Consider the following 23,455-nt stretch of genomic DNA (forward strand, 5'->3'; position numbering starts at 1 on the left):
AGGTCCCCTGATGTATGCAGAGCTCCATGGTGGTATTTGGAAATAACACTTGCCATTCTGTCAATCTACTACACGGACGGATGAGGATTACCCGACTTTGGAAACAAAGTTTGCCGCTCGGTGCGGCTGGTATGTGATTACCTGTCTGTGTACTCCCACATATTTATCATCTGTTTGGGATTTACAAGTGACTTTGCTATGGCCATGGTTTATTCTTATTGTGGATTAAGTCTATACTGACGACTACATGCACCACTTTGAAACATTATTTCTACAGAATAACTATGTTTGGCTGGGTCTGTTGCTCACCTTTTCATTGCATCATTACATCTTGCTTGCAATCCTTTGAATAACACGCTGAAGCTTAACTCTTTCTTCATCTTGCTTATGCAAAAATTTGCATTGACTAACTGCATGATATCAGCCTCTGTTGTGTTTTTTGTGATCTACAGCCTCCAGTGTTAGTATTTGGTGCACCACATTTATATGCTAGCTCTTGCTACATTTTGGGGAACCCCATTAGTATGTATGGAAGTGTGTATGGATGTTTTTTATTTATCGTGTGCACTTTTTATGTATATGACATTTTGATACTACATAAAAGATATTTTTTGCATTGAAATATTGGTCTTTGTTTCTATATGTGCTAATTATCCTAGACTTTGAGATTGCACGTGTCGGTGCAATCTTCTTTCTTTTTGCATTTATTACTGAACAGTTCTCTAGGTTGCACTATAGTTAAATTGTTTTAGTCATTATTAGGGTTGAGCTTTACATATTTTTTTTGTGTTTGTTCTTCACATTTGTTACTTCACATTACATTGACATATGAATTACTTTTCATTTGTCTTTACAACTTGTTAGTGATCAAATTGACTGCCCTTCTGAGTATCTTTACTGATCTATCCGCAGCTGCTATTCCAGCCAGATCTACAGATTACACACATGTACTCAGGAGAGGGGGAGGAAGTCAAACTATGTTCCCCCATTTATCCTACCGGCAATGTGGAAGACTGGTTGCGGAAGGTAGAGCAGGTTATGAAGGCCAGTGTGCGCGATCACATAGAGAGGTCTATCATGATGTACCCTGAGGTAAGGTCTGCAGTCCTCTGTATGATTTGTCTTGTATAGCCTTAGCTAAGAAAGCTTTTTCTTCCAGACACTGCGAACAGATTGGGTGATGAACTGGCCTGGCCAAGTGGTTATAGCTGGGTGTCAAGCATTCTGGACTAAAGATGTTTCTGAGGCTTTGGAAGCGGGGAATTTGTCCACAAAGCTCTATCCACAGCTTGAAACTCAGGTCAGTGTTTGTTTATGACAGCGCTCATTTACTTTTACGTATACAAATAAGTATTCAGGGCACATCTAGCACTATACAGGGAGTGCAGAATTATTAGGCAAATGAGTATTTTGACCACATCATCCTCTTTATGCATGTTGTCTTACTCCAAGCTGTATAGGCTCGAAAGCCTACTACCAATTAAGCATATTAGGTGATGTGCATCTCTGTAATGAGAAGGGGTGTGGTCTAATGACATCAACACCCTATATCAGGTGTGCATAATTATTAGGCAACTTCCTTTCCTTTGGCAAAATGGGTCAAAAGAAGGACTTGACAGGCTCAGAAAAGTCAAAAATAGTGAGATATCTTGCAGAGGGATGCAGCACTCTTAAAATTGCAAAGCTTCTGAAGCGTGATCATCGAACAATCAAGCGTTTCATTCAAAATAGTCAACAGGGTCGCAAGAAGCGTGTGGAAAAACCAAGGCGCAAAATAACTGCCCATGAACTGAGAAAAGTCAAGCGTGCAGCTGCCAAGATGCCACTTGCCACCAGTTTGGCCATATTTCAGAGCTGCAACATCACTGGAGTGCCCAAAAGCACAAGGTGTGCAATACTCAGAGACATGGCCAAGGTAAGAAAGGCTGAAAGACGACCACCACTGAACAAGACACACAAGCTGAAACGTCAAGACTGGGCCAAGAAATATCTCAAGACTGATTTTTCTAAGGTTTTATGGACTGATGAAATGAGAGTGAGTCTTGATGGGCCAGATGGATGGGCCCGTGGCTGGATTGGTAAAGGGCAGAGAGCTCCAGTCCGACTCAGACGCCAGCAAGGTGGAGGTGGAGTACTGGTTTGGGCTGGTATCATCAAAGATGAGCTTGTGGGGCCTTTTCGGGTTGAGGATGGAGTCAAGCTCAACTCCCAGTCCTACTGCCAGTTTCTGGAAGACACCTTCTTCAAGCAGTGGTACAGGAAGAAGTCTGCATCCTTCAAGAAAAACATGATTTTCATGCAGGACAATGCTCCATCACACGCGTCCAAGTACTACACAGCGTGGCTGTCAAGAAAGGGTATAAAAGAAGAAAATCTAATGACATGGCCTCCTTGTTCACCTGATCTGAACCCCATTGAGAACCTGTGGTCCATCATCAAATGAGAGATTTACAAGGAGGGAAAACAGTACACCTCTCTGAACAGTGTCTGGGAGGCTGTGGTTGCTGCTGCATGCAATGTTGATGGTGAACAGATCAAAACACTGACAGAATCCATGGATGGCAGGCTTTTGAGTGTCCTTGCAAAGAAAGGTGGCTATATTGGTCACTGATTTGTTTTTGTTTTGTTTTTGAATGTCAGAAATGTATATTTGTGAATGTTGAGATGTTATATTGGTTTCACTGGTAAAAATAAATAATTGAAATGGGTATATATGTGTTTTTTGTTAAGTTGCCTAATAATTATGCACAGTAATAGTCACCTGCACACACAGATATCCCCCTAAAATAGCTATAACTAAAAACAAACTAAAAACTACTTCCAAAACTATTCAGCTTTGATATTAATGAGTTTTTTGGGTTCATTGAGAACATGGTTGTTGTTCAATAATAAAATTAATCCTCAAAAATACAACTTGCCTAATAATTCTGCACTCCCTGTAATGTTTTCATTACTTTATTTTATAAATTTTCTCATTGTGTGCTTCTTATATGCCAAATACATGGTGTAGTCCGACTAGATGGAGTGAAAGAAGGGTTGTGGTAATATTGTGCAAGAACGCAGGGGGTGGTGGAAGAACTTGTAGATTGGAGAGCTAGCAAAGAGGAACCTCTTACTAACCATCTGACATTTTCTCCCTGAAATTAAAATACCATATTTTTGGCATACAAGACAATGTCGTATTGTAACATTTCTCCCACAAACTATTTGTTGCATTGTATGCTTGTATGTGGTTTCATTAACACTGCACAACCCTTTCTTGACAAGTTTGTTAAGTCTTTGTTTCAGTATTTCAAAATATATTATATATATTTATTTTTTTCAAACTTAAATGGATAGGAAAGTCAAAATTAAACTAGAATGATTCAGCTAGAACATGCAATTTTAAGACACTTTTAAATCCACTTCTATTTTCAAATGTGCTTCGTTCTCTTGGTATCCCTTATTGAAAAAGAATATGCACATATACTACACTAGTGGGAGCTGCCTGCTTATTGGTGCCTGCACACATTTGTCTCTTGTGATTGGCTAACTAGATGTGTTTAACTAGCTGCCAGAAGTGCAATGCTGTTCCTTCAGCAAAAAAATAACAAGAAAATGAAACACATTTGATAATAAAAGTACATTTGAAATTTGTTTAAAGGGATATGAAACCCAAAAATGTTCTTTTGTGATTCAGACAGAGCATGCAGTTTAAAAAAAAAAAAAAGGTTCCTATTTACTTCTATTATCAAATTCCCTAGGAAGGCATCTGCAGCACTACATGGCAGGAAATAGTGCTGCCAACTAGTGCTCTTGCAAATAAATACCATTATTGCAATAGTGCTGCCATCTAGTGCTCTTGCAAATAAATAACATTCTTGCAATAGTGCTGCCATCTAGTGCTCTTGCAAATAAATAACATTCTTGCAATACTGCTGCCATCTAGTGCTCTTGCAAATAAATAACATTCTTGTAATACTGCTGCCATCTAGTGCTCTTGCAAATAAATAACATTCTTGCAATACTGCTGCCATCTAGTGCTCTTGCAAATAAATAACATTCTTGCAATACTGCTGCCATCTAGTGCTCTTGCAAATAAATAACATTCTTGTAATACTGCTGCCATCTAGTGCTCTTGCAAATACATAACATTCTTGCAATACTGCTGCCATCTAGTGCTCTTGCAAATAAATAGCATTATTGCAATACTGCTGCCATCTAGTGCTCTTGCACATAAATAACATTCTTGCAATACTGCTGTCATCTAGTGTTCTTGCAAATAAATAACATTTGTGCAATACTGCTGCCATCTAGTGCTCTTGCAAATAAATAACATTCTTGCAATACTGCTGCCATCTAGTGTTCTTGCAAATAAATAACATTTGTGCAATACTGCTGCCATCTAGTGTTCTTGCAAATAAATAACATTCTTGCAATACTGCTGCCATCTAGTGTTCTTGCAAATAAATAACATTTGTGCAATACTGCTGCCATCTAGTGTTCTTGCAAATAAATAACATTTGTGCAATACTGCTGCCATCTAGTGTTCTTGCAAATAAATAACATTTGTGCAATACTGCTGCCATCTAGTGTTCTTGCAAATAAATAACATTTGTGCAATACTGCTGCCATCTAGTGTTCTTGCAAATAAATAACATTCTTGCAATACTGCTGCCATCTAGTGTTCTTGCAAATAAATAACATTTGTGCAATACTGCTGCCATCTAGTGTTCTTGCAAATAAATAACATTTGTGCAATACTGCTGCCATCTAGTGTTCTTGCAAATAAATAACATTTGTGCAATAGTGCTGCCATCTAGTGTTCTTGCAAATAAATAACATTCTTGCAATAGTGCTGCCATATAGTGCTCCAGAAATGGGCCGGCTCCTAATCAAACATCCTGCTTTTCAACAAAAGATACAAAGAGAATGAAGAAAAATAGAAAACAAATTAGAAAGTTGTTTACAATCTCATGTGTCTATCTGAATCATGACAGAAAAAAATTGTGTTTTATATCCCATTAAAATTATATGTTCTATCCGAATAATCAATTAAATTATTGGGGTTTCCTGCCCCTTTAATACTTTAATACTAAATTGGCTTTCCAGTTCAGGACAAAATGTAAAAAAATGTTTTCTTAGTTTTTACCTTTAGTGTTTGGGTGTTTGTTAGGATTCAATTTTAAAGTACAGAAAAAAATATGACAATAACAAGTAATAAAAAGGCAAAGAGTGGAGAGCAGAAAATAATAGTGAAATTATATATATATATATATATATATATATATATTTGTTTTTTAAATAACATTATGAAATTGGTGCGGTAATGCACTTACATATTCTCATTTCAGATCAGTGGGATATTTTCTTCCAAGCAATACTACATAAGTAAATTATCAAATGGGAATATCAGAGTTTAATTCTATAAGACATTCCACACTAGGCACATAAATGTTACTCATAGTGTTGACACCTTTCTTAGATAAAAATGGTGGCCGTGCTAATTAACAAACATTTGCATACATAATAATGCAGCACAATTAAAGAAACTAAATCTAGGACTGATTTGAATTTAAATAATCGTTAAAATGAGATACCAACACACTCACAATAGTGTTGATAATAACAGTGCCATAACTGCTGGGACTTAGCTGAGCACATCTGGTGAGACAATCAAAAAATGCATATGTGTGTAGCCACCTTCATCAGTTAGTACATTGCTGCTCCTGAGCCTGTCTAGTTATGCTTTTTCAACAATGGATGCCAAAAGTACAAAGTAAATTTCATAATAGAAGCAGATTGAAAAGCCTTATAAAATGGCATGCTTTGTCTAACCCATGGACTTTTAAAAAGACCATGTATTTGGTATAACACCAGCTAGATGGCAACCCTAGTTACCCATAAGAAAGGCAAAGGGTTGCAGCCCTGTTGTATCAGTAGTTTGAAAATTGAGCAAATTTGGGGGTTTTGGAACTTCTGAAAAAAGAGGAAGACATTTTCATTTTAAAGGAATAGTCTAGTCAGAATTAAACTTTCATGATAGAGAATGCAATTTAAAGCAACTTTCTAATTTACTCCTATGATCAATTTTTCTTCATTCTCTTGGTATCTTTATTCGAAAAAGCAAGAATGTAAGCATAGGAGCTGGGGTATTTTTGGTTCTGCACCTGGGTAGCACTTTCTGATTGGTGTCTAAATGTAGCCACCAATCATCAAGCGCTACCCCGGTGCTGAACCAAAAATAAGCTGGCTCATAAGCTTACATTCAAATAAAGATTCCAAGAGAAAAAAAAAAAATTGATAATAGGAGTAAATTAGAAAGTCACTTAAAATTGCAGCTCTATCTGAATCATGAAAGTGTAATTTTGATTAGACTATCCCTTTAATTAAATAAACTGGCATTATATGATAAGATTTCTCACATATTGTGAATTTTGGCTTTTCATTCCTGCATTATTTCCTACTTTATAACGTTGTTATCTCTGTAGCTAAGTGACCTTGTTGCCTTGGTGCGGGGAAAGCTGTCACGCATGCAGCGTTCTGTGCTGTCTGCCTTGATCGTGATCGAGGTCCATGCAAAAGATGTTGCTGCTCGACTCATAGAAGAAAATGTCAACAGCGTTAATGACTTTGAGTGGATCTCTCAGCTCAGGTGTGATATCAACTGTGTCTTATTGATACTATTTAAATAAATGATTTTTGGATTGATAGAATGTCCAAGAAATGTCCTCAGTTTTCATTATTTATTTTGTTCCCTTTTCCTGTAATTCCATTCTGAAATTGTGAGCTTTTCAGTTCCTGTTAGAAATGGAAGTGCAGGACACCGTTATATTCCACACAGCCATTTGCTGCACACTCTAGTGACCTATTTATAACTGTCCCTTATTAGCCACAGCACAGAAGGTAACCTAAGTTACAACATGGCAGCTCCCATTGTTTTATAGACACTAAAACTTTACAATTATTTTGTCAATATTTAAATAGCTATGTTATTCTCAGGCTAATCTTTTCTATGAATGCATCATTCTATCTAGCATTTATTAAGTGTTTAATGTCCCTTTAACAGTCACAGCTTTGCGGTTAAAAGCAAACAAACAAAAAAAATCTGTGAATTTGCAATCACATTTCCTCAATCCCCATAGACTTTAAAGGGACATTAAACACCTCAAGATATTATTATAAATGGTTTTATTACATGTAGTATAATAATTTTGCAATATATTTTTATTATTTATTTTGTCCTCCTTTCCTGTAATTTAATTTGAAATATTGTGGTCTTTTCAATCAATGTTAAACATGGAAGTGCAGACACAGCTGTAAGCCATTTCTAAACATTCCTAATTGGCCTCAGCAGAGAAGGTAACCTAAGTTGCAATATGGCGGCTCCCGCTTCTTTATGGACTTTATCTTTACCCTTATTTTTTTTCAATATTTGAACAACTAATATAATTTTTAAAAATACATGTACAAATTATTCTCAGGCTAAACTTTGCAATAAATACATTATTCAAGCAATGATTTATTTAGGGCCAGATTATGAGTTGAGCGCAAAATATTGCTTACGCTAAAGCAATATTTGCGCTCAACTGTGTAATACCAGCATAAGCATATACATATATATATTTACAGGGAACACACAGTTCCCATAGAGCAAAATGTAAAGGCACTTTTCAGTACCATTTTTTGGGGGCATTTGGGACAGTTTTAGAAAATTAACCAGAGATCTGATCTCTGGTTAATTTTCTGAGCGCTAATTGCTACTGCAAGCTGGAAGTAGCAATACCAGCCACTTGTAAATTTGCCCATTTGCGGACGTGCAATAAATTAGCACTGAACTTGTAATCTAGCCCTTAGTGTTTAATGTCCCTTTAATGGAGCCTCATTTTGAACTGCTGCCAGTTCCTGCTAGCCTAAGCGCAGGATCACATTGAGATATATGTATTTCTTTCTTAAGACAACAATACTATAAAATTCGGAAAAAGTAAAAAGGATTTATTTATATCCATATATAAATTCCTCTGCAGCTAGGGTATTGTGTTTATTCCCACAGAATACAATAACCGTTCACAAAACGATCATAACAAACCAATTATTTCTTCAGGAATCCCCACACCTCAGTATTAGCTGAGGTGCCTACCTTGCACCAACTCCGGAGACCATATAAAACAATCTGTCTTCCTCAGAAGTCTCTTATCGTTGTCGGCACCAGACTGATGCAATACGCAGACAAGGGTCATGTGATCGCTACAAACTAAACTGCGCCACAGAGAGGTGCAAAAAAATGTCACAGACAACTGCTTCCTAGTTGCTACTAAAACTAAACCCTGCTAGAGGCTTAAAGTAACTCATAGTAGGAAAAGAATAAATATCAGAGAACCCTTTCTCTGCCAACAGGACTGTAAATCCCTTAAAAATTAAATTAAAATACACACAATTTTTCCTTTTTAATGAGAAGTAAGAGACTATTTAACCCTTTCATCTAAGAAAGGTATGTTGACTCTGGTCAAAGGGATGACTATTCCCATTGAGGATAGCTGCTCTTTTAAGGACCCCATGGACAAGAAGATGGAGGTTTATTTAAAGAGAATTTACATTCATCTAGGTCTTTTATGGCAACCTGCAGTATGTATTGCCACAGTGACTAGTGCTGCATCTTACTGGTTTGATGCATTATTTGACTCTCTTTAGATGAGATTCAAGACAGAATTAAAGCTCTTAAGCTAGCTAATTCTTTTAGTTTGGATGCTTTTTTACAGGTGATTATATTTAGTGCTATGTCATCTAGTTTTGCCGTATTAGGCCGTAGAGCCTTGTGGCTGAAATCTTGGTCAGCAGATGTCTCCTCAAAGGTCGAACTTTTGGCTCTTCCTTATAAGGGAAAGGTATTGTTTGGTCCAGATCTAGCAAAAATTATTTCAGATATTACGGGTGAAAAAGGGTCTTTTCTACCTCAAGATAAGAAGAATAGAACAAAAGGTCATCAGAGTAATTTTCGTTCCTTTCGTAACTTCAGAGGTAAGTCTTCCCCTACGTCTACCAAACAGGATCGATCCAAACCCTCTTGGAAACCCAATCAGTCTTGGCACAAAGGGGAAGCAATCCAAGAAGCCCACAGCTGACTCTAAATCTGCATGAAGGGTTTGCTCCCAGATCCGGGATCAGATCTAGTGGGGGGCAGACTTTCTCAGTTCTCTCAAGCTTGAAAACGAGATGTCCCAGATCCTTGGACTGTGGACATAGTATCACAGGGTTATAAATTGGAATTCAAGATGTTTCCTCCCAGGGGCAGGTTTCACCTCTCAAGATTATCTACAGACCAGACAAAGAGAGGGGCGTTCTTGAAATGTGTTCAAGATCTATCCTCCCTGGGAGTAATTGTACCTGTTCCAGTTCAGGAACAAGGTCTAGGGTGTTATTCCAATCTGTTTGTTGTTCCCAAAAAAACGGGAACTTTCAGACCTATTCTAGGGCTAATGTGTTTAAACAAAATTTTCAGAGTACCGTCTTTCAAAATTAAGACAATTCATTACAATCTTCCTAGTGCAAGAGGGTCAGTTCATGATGACCATAGATCTATAGGATGTGTGACGGATACCTCGGCTACCCGGACTGGGTACCTCCGCCAAGTGGATCCTGCTTCCTCCCTGCCAACTGCAGCTATGTAGCTGGAAAGTGACCACAGCCTGTAGCCACCCCTGATGCCTGACAGCACCAGTACTCAGGGTCCCACCCTGTGGCAGACTCCGGCTACCCAGACTAGGTAGCTCTGTCAGAGGGTCCTTCCTCTGCCTGGAACAGGCTGCTATGTAGCCCAGGAAAGTGATTTTAGCAGGAGCCCACCCAAATTATTAGACATACTAGCATTCAGGTGAAAACAGGAACTGATTTTATTGAAAACACACAATCCTTTTATACACAAAGCTCATCATTATAAGAAAATGGACAATCCCACAATTTTCCCGCCATTCCCGCCCCTCCAGACAGACCAGCACCTCCATAGCAGCCACGATCCCACATAATCCCAGGACACAGTGGTGGCGGTTTTAGGGTGATCCCGGGGAGCAGCAGCACTTCCAGGGTGTCATTTTAAAGCTCTCTGTCCCCAGATACCACAGTCTAAAAATGATTTGTCACTGGTGAGTGGAAATACAGCCCGTTGAAGTTATGGAGGTAGGGGTGTCAAAAAACCCAGTTCCCAACCTCACCTCTTGTCCTCCCTAGGGGCTACTAATCCCCAAAAGAGCTGAGCTCTGGGGCACATGGTTGCTGGAGCGACCACAGGTAAATTTAGTGGGTGTCCTGCTGTTCTGTGGCCGACTGGGAGTTCCAGGAGTCCAGCCAGCCTGAGATGGGTTAGGCGGGTGTGCGTTGTGAGGCGGCCAACCGGGAGTTCCAGGAGCCCGGCCAGCCTAGGAGGGTTTTACCTGTCATACATCAGCTCTTCTCTTAACACGTTTAGAACACAAAACAAGCAAACAAAAGCTATTTTTTCAAAGGTTCTGGGATCTCTCTTGGCAGTGGTCAGGTCTCAAGGTATTGCAGTTGCTCCCTATCTAGACGACATACTGATCCAGGTGCCATATTTTCATCAAGCAAAATCCCACACGGAGGTCTGGTTGTCCTTTCTTTGCTCCCATGGTTGGATAGTAAATCTGGAAAAGACTTCCCTTGTTCCAGCCACAAGGGTAGTGTTTTTAGGGACTATAAAAGACTCCCTATTAATGAAAATATTTCTGACGGAGGTCAGAAAATTTAAGATCCTCTCCTCTTGGCTCTCCCTGCAATCTTCTGTTCGACCATCAGTGGCTCAATGTATGGAGGTAATTGGACTAGTGGTTGCTTGCATGGATATTGTTCCCTTTGCTCGGTTTGATTTGAGAGCTCTACAAATTTGCATGCTCAGGCAATGGAACGAGGATCATAAAGATCTATATCAGAGGATAGATCTGGATCAGTTCACAAGAGATTCTCTCCCTTGGTAGCTTTCTCAGGAAAATCTGTCTCAGCGTACATGTTTTCGAAGACCTTCCTGGGTGATTGTCACCACGGACGATAGTCTGCTTGGCTGGAGAGCAGTTTGGGCCTCTTTAAAAGCTCAGGGACTGTGGACTCGGGAGGAATCTGCTCTCCCCATAAACATCTTGGAGTTGAGAGCAATTTTCAATACTCTGATGGCCTGGCCTCAATTGTCTTCAGTCCAGTTTATAAGGTTCCAGTCAGACAACATAACTTCAGTGGCTTACATTAACCATTAGGGAGTAACTCAGAGTTCCTTAGCCATGAAGGAAGTGTCCCGAATTATCTTGTGGGCGGAAGCTCACAACTGCTTTCTATCTGCCATTCACATTCCAGGAGTGGAAAACTGGGAAACAGATTTTCTGAGCAGACAGACTTTTCATCCTGGGGAGTGGGAACTCCATCCAGAGATTTTCTCCAGCCTGATCTTAAAATGGGGATTACCGGAGCTGGACCTGATGGTGTCTCGGCAGAATGCCAAACTCCTGAGGTATGGTTCGAGGTCAAGGTATCCACAGGCAGCTCTGATAGATGCTCTGGCGGTCCCTTGGAATTTCAGATTGGCATACCTGTTTCCTCTGTTTGCTCTCCTACCACGAGTCATTGCTCGTATCAAGCAGGAGAGAGCATCAGTGATGCTCGTAGCTCCTGCGTAGCCACGCAGGATTTGGTATGCAGATCTAGTAGAAATGCCATCTCTTCCACCTTGGAGACTGCCTCTGAGAAAGGACCTTCTACTTCAGGGTCCCTTCCTTCATCCAAATCTGGTTTCTCTGAAGCTGACTTCTTGGAGATTGAATGCTTAATTCTGTCTAAGCGTAAGTTTTCTGAGTTGGTCATTGAGACCATGATTCAGGCTTGCAAGCCTGTTACTAGGAAGATTTACCATAAAATATGGCGTAAATACCTTTTTTGGTGTGAATACAAGGACTACTCTTGGATTAAGGTCAGGATTCCTAAGATATTGTCTTTTCTCCAGGAGGGTCTGGAGAAGGGTTTGTCAGCAAGTACTCTGAAGGGTCAGATTTCTGCTCTGTCCATTTTGCTACATAAGCGTCTGGCGGATGTGCCAGATGTGCAATCTTTTTGTCAGGCCCTGATTAGATTCAAGCCTGTGTTTAAGTCAGTTTCTCCACCTTGGAGCCTTAACCTTATTCTTAAACTTTTGCAGCAGACTCCGTTTGAGCCTATGCATTCTATAGATATTAAATTGTTATCTTTGAAGGTTTTATTTCTTGTTGCTATTTCTTCGGCTCGGCGAGTCTCGGACCTCTCAGCTTTGGAATATGAATCTCCATATCTTATTTTTTATGGTGATAAGGTGGTCCTTCGTACTAAATTGGGGTTCCTTCCTAAAGTTGTTTCAGATAGGAATATTAATCAGGAAATTGTTGTTCCTTCTCTATGTCCTAATCCCTCTTCCCATAACGAATGTTTGTTGCACAACTTAGATGTTGTGCGTGCCCTGAAATTCTACCTACAGGCAACTAAGGATTTCCGCCAGTCTTCTGCCTTGTTTGTTTGTTTATCTGGGAAACATAAAGGTCAGAAAGCTACAGCTACTTCTCTTTCTCTCTGGTTGAGAAATATAATTTGTTTGACCTATGAGACTGCTGGACAGCAGCCTCCTGAGAGAATTACAGCTCATTTCACTAGGGCTGTTTCTTCTTCTTGGGCGTTCAAGAATGAGGCTTCTGTGGAACAGATTTGCAAGGCGGCAACTTGGTCTCCTCTGCATACTTTTTCCAAATTTTCCAAATTTGATACTTTTGCCTCAGCTGAGGCTTCCTATGGGAGAAAGGTTTTGCAAGCAGGGGTGCCTTCTGTTCAGGTTATTTGTCTTGTCCCTTCACCCTAAGAGAAAAAGGGGTAACCAGACATGGCCTCCTTGCACACATGCCTTAGAGGGATGCAACTGCACCTCACTGACGAGGCCCATAGAGCCCAAAACGTTAGTTTGGGGGTTGTTTGCTTTCCCTTGTTCAAAGGAGATTTGCCTGGTATTTTGGCGCTGGACTGTCATTTAGCAGGGTCAGACTGATATGCTACAAGAGATTTTACCTTTGTAAAAGGCATAGTGTGCAGAAAGAGTTTGTACCCTGGGAGTAAGGAAGGACTAAGCAAGGAAGTATTTCCAGCTTCAGTTCTAAGCCTAGTTGAGTGCAACTCTCTGTTTTTCATTGTCCCTTCCTAATCATCTGTGTCCTCTAGCTTGGGTATTGTTTCCCAACAGTAATTGATTATTCCGTGGACTCACCGTGTCTTAAGAAAGAAAACAAAATTCATACTTACCTGATAAATGTATTTCTTTCTGGTTACAGTGAGTCCACGGCCCCACCCTTTTTATAGACAGTTATATTTTTTACTTGAACCTCAGGCACCTCTGCAACTTGTGTTGCTCCCTTTTTCTCCATTTCCCTTCGGTCGAATGACTGGGGGTTGTGGGTAAGGGAGTGATACTTAACAGTTTAGCTGTGGTGCTCTTTGCCTCTTTCTGCTGGCCAGGAGTGATATTACCAACAGTAATTGATGATTCTGTGGACTCACCGTCTCCAGAAATAAATAAATTTATCAGGTAAGCATACATTTTGTTTTATTTCTATACATCTGTACATCTGTATTTATATGTGTTTATATGTATGTAAATATATATATGCACATATAAATACATTAATTCAAACGTATATTTCTCATATCTTTTCACCCTTATAACTTTTCAATGCATTTTAATCAGAAATTCCTCATACGTTACTGTACTGTGGCATGTTTTTTTCTATTTATTTTGTTCCACTTTTGAGGTTTGCTCATATTTTAACACCAGCTTTTCCTAAATTGCAAATCACTTGCGCGTTCACATTTACTTTCAACTTGTAATATCCTGGGTATTTAACGTATGTGCGGAAATTTGCAGCTTTGCCCCAATGTGAGAGCACAGAAGGTTGCGCCTCACTTGTAATCTAGCCCAAAATGGCTAGATAGCACAGAAAACGAGGCTCCAATCGGAGCCTATGGAAGCGTACTCTCATGAGCGCTTGGCTTTCAGCAATGTGAACGCAAGATCGCATTCACATTGCGTTGCACCTGTAATACCAGCGCACATTTATGTGCATTGGTATTACTGAGATATTGTGCCCCTCTCATAATCTAGCCCATTGTGTTTGCTTCCTAAAGTCATCTATTTTATCTAAGCACATCTTATTATTGTATTTTGCAGCATTTAAAACTTACCAGAATATGGCACTTTATGTTTTATAGAATTCACCCTGAGTACCACTAACCATAATTCTTTTGGAATATAAGACGTGATATTTTAATGACCCTTTTTAGTATTTAAAGCAAGTTGATATACAACTTAAAGGGGCAGTCTACACCAGAATTGTTATTGTTTAAAAAGATAGACAAATCCCTTTATTACCCATTCCCTAGTTTTGCATAACCAACACTATTATATTAATGCACTTTTTACCTCTGTGATTACCTTGTATCTTAGCCTCTGCAGACTGCCTCCTTATTTCATTTTTTTTTACAGACTTGCATTTTAGCCAATCAGTGCTGACTCCTAGAAATTCTATGTGCGTGAGCACAATACTATCTATATGGCACACAAACTAACACCCTCTAGTTGTAAAAAAAACGTTCAAATGCATTCAGATAAGAGGTGGCATTCAAGGGCTTAAACATTTGCACATGAACCTACCTTTCAACTAAGAATACCAAGAGAACAAAGCAAAATCGATGATAAAAGTAAACTGGAAAGTTGTTTAAAATGGCATGCCCTATCTGAATCATGGAAGTTTATTTTTGACTAGACTTTCCTTTTAACCTACTTTTTTAGGTATTATTGGACACAAGATGATTTGTATGTAAGAGCTGTAAATGCTGAATTTCTATATGGCTATGAGTACCTTGGAAACACAGGACGCTTGGTGATAACACCTCTAACAGACAGGTAGTAGTTATGTATATGTACTTTGTAAAGCGGCCAACTTGTGTCTTTATATACAAGCATAACTTTCATACCTTCATTGTTGTTTAGGTGCTACTTAACACTGACAGGGGCGCTACATCTGAAATTTGGGGGGGCACCTGCAGGACCAGCTGGCACAGGAAAAACAGAGACCACCAAGGATCTAGGAAAAGCTTTGGCAATTCAAACAGTGGTATTTAACTGCTCAGACCAGCTGGATTTTATGGCAATGGGCAAGTTCTTCAAAGGTCTAGCCAGGTGGGTAATGAAAGTCAGACAGTCTACTTGAGAAATGTTATTGTTTAAAAAGATAGATAATCCCTTTATTACCCATTCCCCAGTTTTTCATAATCAACACGGTTATAATTATACACTTTTTACCTCTGTGATTACCTTGTATCTAAGCCTCTGCAGACTGCTCCTTATCTCAGATCTTTTGTCAGACTTGTATTTTAACCAATCAGTGCTGACTCTACAGGACTCTACAGGAGTGAGCACAGTGTTATCTATATGACACACATAAACTAGCACTGCCCAACTGTGGAAAGCTAATAAAATGCACTGAGATAAGAGGCGGCCTTCAAGGGCTTAGACATTAGCATGTCAGCCTACATAGGTTTATCCTTCAACAAAGAATATCAAAAGAACACATCAAATTTGATGATGAAAGTAAATTGGAAAGTTAATTAAAATTGCATGCCCTATCTTAATCATGAAAGTTTAATTTTTAGATTTACATAATATTTTACTTAATCTTTAAAGGGACACTAAACCCAACATTTTTCTTTCATGATTCAGATAGAGCATGCAATTTTAAGCAACTTTCTATTTTACTCCTATTATCAATTTGTATTTGTTCTCTTGCTATCTTTATTTGAAAAAGAAGGCATCTACAATAAGGAGCCAGACAATTTGTGGTTCAGTACCTGGACAGCACTTGTGTATTAGTGCTGTCCAATCAGCAAGGACAACCCAGGTTGTGAACCAAAAATGGTCCAGCTTCTAATCTTACATTCTTGCTTTTCAAATAAAGATATCAAGAGAATGAAAAAAATGATAATCTGAGTAAATTAGAAAGTTGCTTAAAATTGCGTGCTCTATCTGAATCAAGAAAGACCTTTTTTTTTTGGGGGGGGGGTTCAGTGTCCCTTTAAGTAAGCAAGTTATTGCCCATGGGAGGGACACACTTCAATTCATTGACACATCATTTTATCTCTCATTTTCCACAGTTCTGGAGCATGGGCATGCTTTGATGAATTTAATCGTATTGACATTGAGGTGCTCTCTGTAGTAGCACAACAGATCACTACTATTCAGAAAGCACAGCAGCAGAGGGTGAGTATTTTATACTGAAATGTACTTGTTTTATTAATATATATATATATATATATATATATATATTTTTTTTTTTTGTATAATCTTACTATGTGATCTATTTATGTAGGTGCGGACAGACATGATCCACTATAGCGAATCATGTCCGCCGCACATCGATAAATGCCGACAGCATACGCTGTCTGCATTTATCATTGCACCAGCAGTTCTGGGGAACTGCTGGTGCAATACCGCCCCCTGCAGATTTGCAGCCAATCAGCCACTAGCAGGAGCTGTCAATCAACCTGATCGTATTCGATCGGGCTGATTGCTGTTTGCCACCTCAGAGGTGGCGGACGAGTTAAGGAGCACGTTCTTAGGACCACTGCTTCTTAACTTCCGCTTCAGTCGAAACTGAAGCAGAGAGGGTCGGAAGCAGCATCCGGTGATTCATAAATAGAGCCCTATGAATCTAAATAGTCATTCTAATTAAATAGCTGATGCGCTGCTTATTGTGATAATTTGAGCATTTCATGATTGATTATTATTATCAGTTTTTAACTCTTGAAAAGCTTAACTATCTTCCTTAAATTCCATCAGTAGTTTTTGAATTAAGATATAAAAATTTAGACATTTTCCTTATGACAGTAGGAGTGTTTAAGTTGCTTAAAGGGGCATTCTAGGCAAAATTTGAATGCACAAACGTACATTTCACTTTTGAATAGAAGCATTTTTACAATAGATGTGTATTAGCAATAAGCTTCTAATAAAAGCTATAGCTGTTTCAGAAGTATATTTAAGTATGCACTGTGCACCAGAATTCTAAACACAGCGCTTGCTAAGAGAGGCTAAGGTGCTTGTACCATCTGGTAATGACTCAATTTGTTAATTGCTGACGTGATACAAACCCCACTGGCTCTCTGAGCAGCTGCAGTATTTAAAATGCTGGTGCACTGAGAATATCTAGCTATGCATCACATGCACATGCAGAGAAAAATGCTAATACTAAAACAGTGATAACTTTTATTAGAAGCATTTTTGCTAATACACAGATACTGCAAATATGTTTCTATTCAAAAAATGTAATTTTTCTATGTGCATTTAAATTTTGACCGGATTGTCCCTTTAAAAGTTTGTGCACAGGATTTATATAGGAAAAATTGTTCGCAATGTCCTTAGCCTTTTGGCCATTTTGTTGCAGCTAAGAGGTTAAGGACATTTGAGTTTATCATATATAGTTTTAAAAGATAGGAAAGTTAAATTAAAAAAATAATATCAATGCCAACGTGTAAGTTCTCACTGAGATGTAAAAAAAAAAGCAGTGACATTTCTAGTTCCAGTATCCTTTTATAAAACATTTTGAAACTTGTACCAAAAATCTAGAAGTTATAATTGTAAAATAACCTGCTCTTTGATAGGAAGGTATGGTCCTCTTTTATTTGCTCTGTTGTCATGCAACTTTGTATTATTCTTTTGTTATCCTTTGTTAAAAGAGCAGCAGTGTACTACTGGTAGCTGAACACATCTGGTGAGCCAATGAAAAAGGCATATGTGTGCAGCCACCAATGAGTAGCAGTATCCCAGCAGTGCATTGCTGCTCCTGAGCCTAAATAGACATATTTATCAATACAGGATACCAAGAAAACAAATTAAATGAGATAATTGAAGCAGGGCCAGCTCAAGATATCGTGCTGCCTGGGTCTAAGAATGCGAAGGTGCCCCAAACCGTAGTAACATTACTAATTAGCATAACAATTTACTAGCCTGGTCGCTGACCTTACTAAGCCTGCCTACTTGCATGTAACCAATGCTAATGCAAAATGATGCAATAAGTGGGAAGAAAGTTAGTTAAGAGATGCCCTTTTCCCACCTTGAATATCTCACCTGACTGGTGCTGTGTCTTTGTGCATGATGAGGTTATCCTGCTGGAAGCCTGTAACTCCCCCAAGAAAACAGGAGTGGTTTGGTTCTGACAGTGACAGACTCAGTCACTGAACTGCTAGCCCTTGTCAAGTGCCGCCGGGGTCCGTTGGACCCACTTGGTCCCATGGTTGAGTCGGCCCTAAATAGGAAACTTGGAAAGTTGTTTTAAATTATATGCTTTCTCTAAATCATGAAAGAAAAAAAACAAACTGGGCTTCATTTTCTTTTAAAGGAGAATTGAAACCAGGAATGTTCTTGCTTTCTTGTGTTTGATTGAGAGCTTAAACTAACGTGTAGGGGGTTTTGTCATTTTATTCTAATTAACTGCTACTCGGCAGACAGCCAGACAAACCTAATTTCAAAATAAATAAAAATATGTATATCGTTAAAATAGATGAGTGCATAATGAAAACACATATGTGCTATTTCCAAAACAGGTGTGCGCGCACACGGGCACAACTTAGAGGGAATGGTGGCTACCAATATATTTACTTGCATTCATAGTTGATAGAAGAAACTCTTCTTCACAAGCATTGCTTTATATTTCTATATTTTATGTTTTTTTATTTATTTAATATTTTCTCATTTTTTTTTTACTTTTTAACTAGGTGGATCGCTTCATGTTTGAAGGAATAGAAATTCCTCTAGTGGCCACGTGTGCTGTATTTATTACAATGAACCCTGGCTATGCGGGTCGTACAGAATTACCTGATAATCTGAAGGTTAGTATAAAGTCCTCAAAGAATGAGTCTGTCAGCATTAAGGTTTAATATGTTGTATGTAGCAATAATATTTTTTTATTTTATTACATTTTTTGAGTTAATATGTTGTAATACGAAAACATCAACCACAAAACATTGCTTTAAATGTTGCTAGTAGTCATCTGCCATTTCAGTACATGGGGGCCGATTACCCCTGTTTCCTCGCGAGCCTTCAGGCTCGCTGGAAACAGTAGTTAAGAAGCAGCGATCTTATGACCGCTGCTCCTTTACTTGTCCGCTTCCTCTGAGGCGGGGGACATCATTCCACCTGATTGAATACGATCGGGTTGATTGACACCCGATTGGCCGCCACTCTGCAGAGGGCAGCATTGCACAAGCAGTTCACCAGAACTGCTTGTGCAATGATAAATGCTGACAGATAGAGGGGTGCCTCATGCTCATATCAGTCAGTTAATCCAGCAAAGTAAGCTTCACATGCAAGGGGGTACTCACATTTGGTAAAAGCACCCTAGTGTGCTGGTAGACGCACGTTGATAATTCTTGGTGTATCAGCTCTCCCACTCCCGACAGCAGGAACAGTCTAAAAGTCTCCCAGATTTCCAAAGGATATCATGCTGTATATATCATACTCTACCACACTGCTAGTTTAAAAGTCATTGTTTCATTTTAAAACAGATAAAAACAAAACAGTGGGTATGTGGGGGCATTTTAAAACTGGTCTATTGTAGCACACAACATTTTGAGTTAAATATGAGAGAAGGAACCACATGTCAGAGGTTGATAGATTTATTTGAAATTTATGAGGCAGGCATTCATTTTTCTTTCCTAAGATATGGAAAGTCCACAACATCATTCAATTACTAGTGGGGATATCACTCCTGGTCAGCAGGAGGAGGCAAAGAGCACCACAGCAAAGCTGTTAAGTGTCACTCCCCTACCCATAATCCCCAGTTATTCTTTTTACCTCTGTCAATGGAGGAGGTGAAGTTTGTTGTTTGAAGAAATTAATTCCTTGTTCAGGTATTTTTCCCTTCAAGCAAGGATTTGGGTTTAGATGAGTCCACGTCAATCTCTTCAGTAGAGTAGTGGTGGCTTTTAAGCAGTTAGGAAGTTGTGAGGTAGTCCGTGCTTTGTTTCCTAACACATTGCTGCCCATGGTACAGAAAGCCAGAGTTGGTTACTCTGTTCTTTCTTTTCTACAGGTCTCTGTAATGAGTATGTGTCCTTTCACGCCTTGTGAGCTGTCTTCCTGCCGGACAGCTAGACTGCAGGTAAGTTCTTTTGTCTTCTAGCTCTTAGAGACTTGCACTTCAGAAGAATATGTCATATGCAGTAGATGGGGACATTTTTAAAATCCTTTATACAGGATTTTCTTTGGCAGTGGGCAGGCACATTATGTATGTTGAGACTAGGGGGTTAATCTTCCCTTTATTGGGACGTTTTTTCCTCTTTGGGCTAATTTTGTTGAAATAGTTTATTAGTATGTGTGTGGCTTGTGTTTTATACAGGGAATTGTGTATAAACTTAAAATTTGGCAGTTAGTTTTCTTTGCTTGCTTAGCTAGAACAGGCCAACTGACAAACTGCTTGAGGAAACCAGCTGCAGCTACTTGCATCTTATGTTTTAGGCAGAGGGAAATGCGCACCTTTTACTTGATTCATAGTTTCCTGTCTCTGCCGGTCATGTGACTTCTCTCTGCTGTTGGATATTCACAGAGTGGTGCGGCGTCTTTGAATTTCAGTCTCTTCAGTGTCGATCTACTATACGATCGTTTTATAGATTTCTGGAAGCCAAATTGTGGTATTACATTTTTTTAAAGTGACAGTGTATTTAAAAAGATTTTACAATTTGGGGGATTTTGTATTTAATATTATGGACATGGACCAAGACTTTGTTTTTTGACAAATGCTTGTTATGCCTAGAGGCACACATTGTTTTGCCTATACAATTCTGTGCTGCATGCCTAGCTAGAACACTTCAATTTAAAGATAAATTGTTGCCCTCTGAGCCCAATGTCTCTCAGGATGATGCTGTTCAGGCAATACCACAGCTTTCTCCTCAAACCTCCCAAGCCTCTATGGTGCCACATACAGTGCCCTGCAGTTCCTCTCAGCATCCTGGAGGAGTTTATTTGCCTACAGATTTTGCTGCACATGTATCTTCTGCTGTATCTGCTGCATTATCTGCTTTTCCTATGCTGGGAAAACACAAGAGGAAAATTAGACATTTAGATAGTAAGGTTTCTGCTCCACCTACTGCTACACAGGTTGCCCTCCCTCATAAGTCTGATGAGGAGGATACGCCGGTAGCCTCTGAGGGTGAAATTTCAGATTTGGGCAGTATTATTCCTTCATCTGATACTGAAGAAGTAAACTTCAGATTTAAGCTTGACCACCTTTGTGTACTGTTAATGGAGGTTACTTTGGACGACTCTGATTCTTCTGTCGTTGTCAACCCTAAGAAATCTAGTAAACTTAATAAATACTATGATGTTCCTTCCTCTGTGGAAGTTTTTCCTGTCCCAGACCGCGTGACAGAGATTATTTCACAGGAATGAGAGAAGCCAGTGATTCATTTCTTCCTGTCTCCCATATTTAAAAATATGTTTCCTGTTGCTGACTCCATTAAAGATTATTTGCCCACGGTGCCTAAAGTAGAAGGGGCTATTTCTACTCTGGCTAAGAGAACTATGATCCCTATAGAGGATAGCTGCTCCTTTAAGGATCCCTTGGACAAAAAGCTGTAAGCATATTTGAAGAAGATGCATGTTCATCAAGGTCTTCAATAGCAACCTGCAGTTTGTATTGCCACAATAGCAAGTGTGGCATCTTATTGGTGTGACACCTTGTCTGAATCAATTTTAGTAGACTCCATTGGAGGAGATACAAGATAGGATTAACGCTCTTAAACTAGCCAATTCCTTTATTTCTGATTTTAACATGCAACATGCAAGTTATTAGACTGGGAGCCAAGATGTCTGGCTTCACTCTCCTAGCCCGCAGGGCATTGTGGCTAAAATCTTGGTCAGCTGATGTTACCTCTAAGTCCAAGCTTCTGGCGCTTCCTTACAAGGGGAAGACCTTGTTTGGACCTGGTCTGGCAGATATAATTTCTGATATTACAGGTGAAATAGGGTCTTTTCTACAACAAAACAAGAAGAACAGACTCAAAGGACGTCAAAGTAATTTTTGTTCCTTTCATAACTTCAAAGGTCAAAATTCTTCCTCTCCCTCTTCCAAGCAGGAGCAGCCCACGGGGCATATTTATCAAGCTCCATATGGAGCCTGAGACCCCTTGAAGGCTTGCCAGAAACAGAAGTTATAAAGCAGCGCTCTAAAAAGCGCTGCTCCATAACTTGTCCACCTGCTCCTAGGCGGCAGACAGAAATCAACCCGATCAAATACGATCGGGTTGATTGACACCCCCTGCAGGCGAATCTGCAGGGGGCGGCATTGCACCAGCAGTTTACAAGAACTGCTGGTGCAATCATACATGCTGACAGCGTATGCTGTTGGCATTTATTGATGTGCAGCAGACATGATCTGCTATATTGGATCATGTCCGCACGCACCATAGTAAATAGGCCCCATGACTTCTTGGAAGCCCAGTCAGTCTTGGAATAAGCAATCAAAGAAACCCTCAGCTGAGTCTAAGTCAGCATGAAGGGTCGGCCTCCAGTCCGGGTTCGGATCAAGTGGGGGGCAGAATGTCCCTGTTTTGTCAAGCGTGGAGACAAGATGTCTCAGATCCTTGGGCTGTGGACATAGTATCTCAGGGTTACAAAATAGAATTCCAAACTTTCCCTCCCAGGGGCAGATTCCACCTCTCAAGATTATCTGCAGACCAGGTACAAAGAGAGGCATTCTTGAACTGTGTATAGGACCTTTCCTCCCTGGGAGTGATTGTTCCAGTTCCAGTAAGGGAACAGGGTCTAGGATTCTATTCAAATCTGTTTTTGGTACCCAAAAAAGAGGGGCCTTTTCGACCCATTTTAGACCTAAAGTGCCTCTACAAGTTTTTCAGGGTACGTCCTTCAAAATTGAAACCATTCGTCCCATTCTTCCTTTGGTCCAAGAGGGTCAGTTCATGACAACTATAAACCTGAAGGACACATATCTTAATGTTCCCATCCACAGGGATCATCATAAATTCACTTTTCTAGACAAACACTTTCAGTTTGTGGCTCTTCCGTTTGGCCTTGCCACAGCTCCCAGAATTTTCTCAAAGGTTCTGGGGATTCTCTTGGCAGTGACCAGGTCTTGGGGAATTGCAGTGGCGCCATACCTTGACAGCATATTGGTTCAGTCGCCATCTTTTCAACAAGCAAACTCTCATACAGAGATCTTGTTGTCTTTTCTACGTCCCCACAGTTGGAAATTGAATCTGGAAAAGACTTCCCTTGTTCCAGCTACAAGGGTGGTTTTCTTAGGGACCATAATATATTCCCTATCTATGAAAAAATTTCTGACAGAGGTCAGAAAATCCAAAATTTTCTCCTCTTGCCTCTCTCTCCAGTCTACTGTTCGGCCAT

The 23,455-nt window shown here is 39.6% G+C and overlaps 1 protein-coding gene across 1 annotated transcript in view; it reads left to right on the forward strand.

Moving 5' to 3' along the window:
- Positions 1 to 23,455, forward strand: part of DNAH1 (dynein axonemal heavy chain 1) — a 691,978-nt gene that overhangs the window by 368,468 nt on the left and 300,055 nt on the right. The window contains exons 26-32 of the mRNA XM_053721084.1: positions 913 to 1,092; positions 1,160 to 1,300; positions 6,471 to 6,634; positions 14,834 to 14,947; positions 15,035 to 15,223; positions 16,195 to 16,300; positions 18,811 to 18,924. Of these exons, the coding sequence (XP_053577059.1) occupies positions 913 to 1,092; positions 1,160 to 1,300; positions 6,471 to 6,634; positions 14,834 to 14,947; positions 15,035 to 15,223; positions 16,195 to 16,300; positions 18,811 to 18,924 (1,008 nt within the window). The remainder of the gene's footprint in view (positions 1 to 912; positions 1,093 to 1,159; positions 1,301 to 6,470; positions 6,635 to 14,833; positions 14,948 to 15,034; positions 15,224 to 16,194; positions 16,301 to 18,810; positions 18,925 to 23,455) is intronic.

Source organism: Bombina bombina, chromosome 7, assembly GCF_027579735.1.
Source record: "Bombina bombina isolate aBomBom1 chromosome 7, aBomBom1.pri, whole genome shotgun sequence".
NCBI classification, from domain to species: domain Eukaryota; kingdom Metazoa; phylum Chordata; class Amphibia; order Anura; family Bombinatoridae; genus Bombina; species Bombina bombina.